The following is a 3095-nucleotide window of genomic DNA, read 5'->3' as shown; positions in this document are numbered from 1 at the left end:
TTTGAACCAAACCAATGAAAACATGGTTAATCTACCTATGGTTACACATTGAGTAGGAGGTATATGGAATTTGAGTCACTATATATACAAGGTATTTACACTAAGTGTACATGATAAATATACTAACTGTATAAGGGTGTACAAGACTATTATTTGTGAAAGATTTTAAGTGATTCTGAAAAACTTGTTTGTTTATTTCCCCTAATCAAGGATAGATGACATTTCTTACACACATTGGTTAAGCATACATTCATCTCATGCACTTTATCTAACTTGTATATGGTCATTTGAATAGGTACTTCACTTATGATGATTGTAAAACAAAATTATATAAAAAAATTTCTTCTTTTTTAAAACAAAACCAATGCAAACATGATTAACCAACTTATTGTCCGATATTCATGAGATAATGTATGAAATTTGAGTTATTGTACAATGGTATTACACTAACTGTACAAGATAAATTTACTTATTGTACAAGGGTGTACAAGACTACTTTTTGTTAAGGATTTCAAGTGATTTTGAAAAACCTTCTAATTTTTTTTCACTCTGTACTCAAATTCTCTCACTCAAGAATTGTTTCGAATTTTATTTTTAAATTTCATCATCAAAATTTTGTAATTGCATATTTTGTTTTTGTAGTTTTAGCAATGTTCTTTCTTTCCACAATTTTTTTTTTTTTTTTTGTGAAATTTTATCCAAATGAATCTATATTTAAAATTATAATCATATTTATCAAATTTTTTACTAAAATTATCTTTAATTCTTTTAATATATTTATACTCATTTATTTTAAAAATGAAAAACTATTTTTTTTTGTAACATAATTTTTAGATAAAATTTTATATAATATATTTTATTTGAAATTTAATTTCTAAAGTTTCACTAAAAAATTGTATTGACAATTTTCTTATTGTGAGTCAAAATACTTTGCATTAGTCTATCTAGATAAGAAAAATTATTAATATAATATTAGAACTTTATATCTTAGTTATTTTTTTCAATAAATTTATCTTTTAAAATTTTTTAAAATAAAAACATTAAAAATTAAAAACATTAAAAATTAAAAAGCTAAAAGTATATATATATATATATAGAATGAAGTGATAGTCAATTTTTAAATTTTTTAAAATATGGTTAATGTAGAAAATATAAAAATAATTAAAAATAAGAGAAAAGTATAAATGAAAGGGTAATATAAATTTAAAATAAAAATTAAAAATTAAACTAAAAGATAAATACAAAAAGATAAAAAATATTTGGATGAAAAATCTCAAAATTTTTATCCTTGCTTATAGTAAGAGTAAAAAGATTCAATATCTTTAAAAATGAAAAAAAGAAAAAGAAAAACATTATTGCTTTTTATTTGACATAAAATAGAAATATAGATTGGAAGAAAAAGAAAAAAGAAAAAAAGATAGAAATGAGTATTACTTAATAGAGAATAGAAAAGGGAAAAAAAACACAAAAAAATTGAAATTCACACTCATCATGTGCTTATATAAGGGTTAAGGGTATTTTAGGGATTAATAAAGGACAATATCCTTCTTCTCAATTTTTAGACTTTCTTTGGGTGTTGGACTTAATTATGTAAGATATATGAACCGGATCTTAATTTTTGGGCCCCAAAACACAATTCTTCCAAAAAAAAAAACAAAAAAATATCAAAGAAACATCTAATTTATGTATACTTCAAAATTCCTCTAGCATTCTTCTAAAAACTATTTTAGTGGGGCACCTGTTCAACATAATCAGTACTTTTTTTTTTTATATTCTATGTATTCCTTTGTGTCTATTATATGTTAGAACCAATAATTATGAGTATTCACAATAATTTTTACTAAAATAATATTTAATTTTATTCAACTCATTAATCAACATAATAATAAACATATATTTATAATAAACTAATCATACTTGGATCATAACTCGAACTTTACATAGCATAACAAACCTAACTAAATACAAATTATTAATATTTTTCAAATTCTAAAAATCTTCCATTTGATCTTTAGGTAGATTAGGATTTTCAACAATCATGCAGCACAATGTTGAATCAGTGCTTTACATAGCATAACAAACCTAACTAAATACAAATTATTAATATTTTTCAAATTCTAAAAATCTTCCATTTGATCTTTAGGTAGATTAGGATTTTCAACAATCATGCAGCACAATGTTGAATCAGTGAACCCGTGGTTGTGCCTACAATATACCAACAGCAACAATCATATCAACAAATGCAGCAACTATAAAACCATGATTGGTCTTGCTATTCATCCTCAAGTACCAGGCAAGCAAAGCCTCCAGATAATTCCAATCCTTTAGCCCGTTAGCCTGCAACCCATAATCCTCAATCATTTCCTCCATTGAAATCCGAAAATTCACGTATGGATCATTGGACTGAAGAGCCACCACAACGAACTCTTGGAATGGGAACCTGGAATCTCCTACTGAGATTGAACTTGTGTCATTCAGCTCCAGAAACAGCCTCTCTGATCTCATTGCCTGAAAAGCCTTGTCCAAAGCCTGCCTTTGACGCTCCTCGGAACACGGCCATGCACTCTCCCCGGCTATCAACTCGGTGGCATCAGATAATCTTGAACTGAAGTTGTTAACATTGCCGGCGGTGGTTTGGGAAGAAACAGTCTTATGGAATGCAAATATTGGAGGGATGCATTTGCTTAGACATTGTACTTCTTTTTTCTTGAAGAGTGAAGGGAGCTTCATCTTCTTGGCCGTAATATCCCACAATACCTTGCTAAGAAGTGGGCTTAATTTATATAATTTTCCCATTTGTCATGTAGTAAAACTCACATAGTAGAATATATACGAGGAGGGAAGTTTGTTCGGGTGGGTCTTTCATGATGAGAACTTAATTGCACACATCGCTTCAAGAGCTCCAGAAAGAAATTATGAGCATATGAAAACTTATGTTATATGTTAAACTAAAACTTAACTGAGAAGTGTAAGCTGTAATTTGATATGACATCAGACCTTTAAAACTCGTTTGTCAGTGATTTTAGAAAATACCTTTACCTTAAAATGTGTTTTTGAAAAAAAAAAATAGATATTTGATAAATTTTATGAAACAT

General features: G+C 27.0%; 1 protein-coding gene across 1 annotated transcript; it reads right to left on the bottom strand.

Moving 5' to 3' along the window:
• Positions 1-2205: 2205 nt before the first annotated feature.
• On the bottom strand, positions 2206-2730 carry LOC104879726 (transcription repressor OFP13). The gene has a single exon (XM_019220812.2). It carries the CDS (start codon positions 2728-2730, stop codon positions 2206-2208), a length of 525 nt encoding a protein of 174 aa, XP_019076357.1.
• Between the last annotated feature and the right edge of the window lie 365 nt (positions 2731-3095).

Source organism: Vitis vinifera, chromosome 6 (assembly GCF_030704535.1).
Source record: "Vitis vinifera cultivar Pinot Noir 40024 chromosome 6, ASM3070453v1".
Lineage (NCBI taxonomy): Eukaryota > Viridiplantae > Streptophyta > Magnoliopsida > Vitales > Vitaceae > Vitis > Vitis vinifera.
The sequence above is the reverse complement of the archived record's forward strand: the minus strand, read 5'-3'. Positions and strand labels throughout refer to the sequence as shown.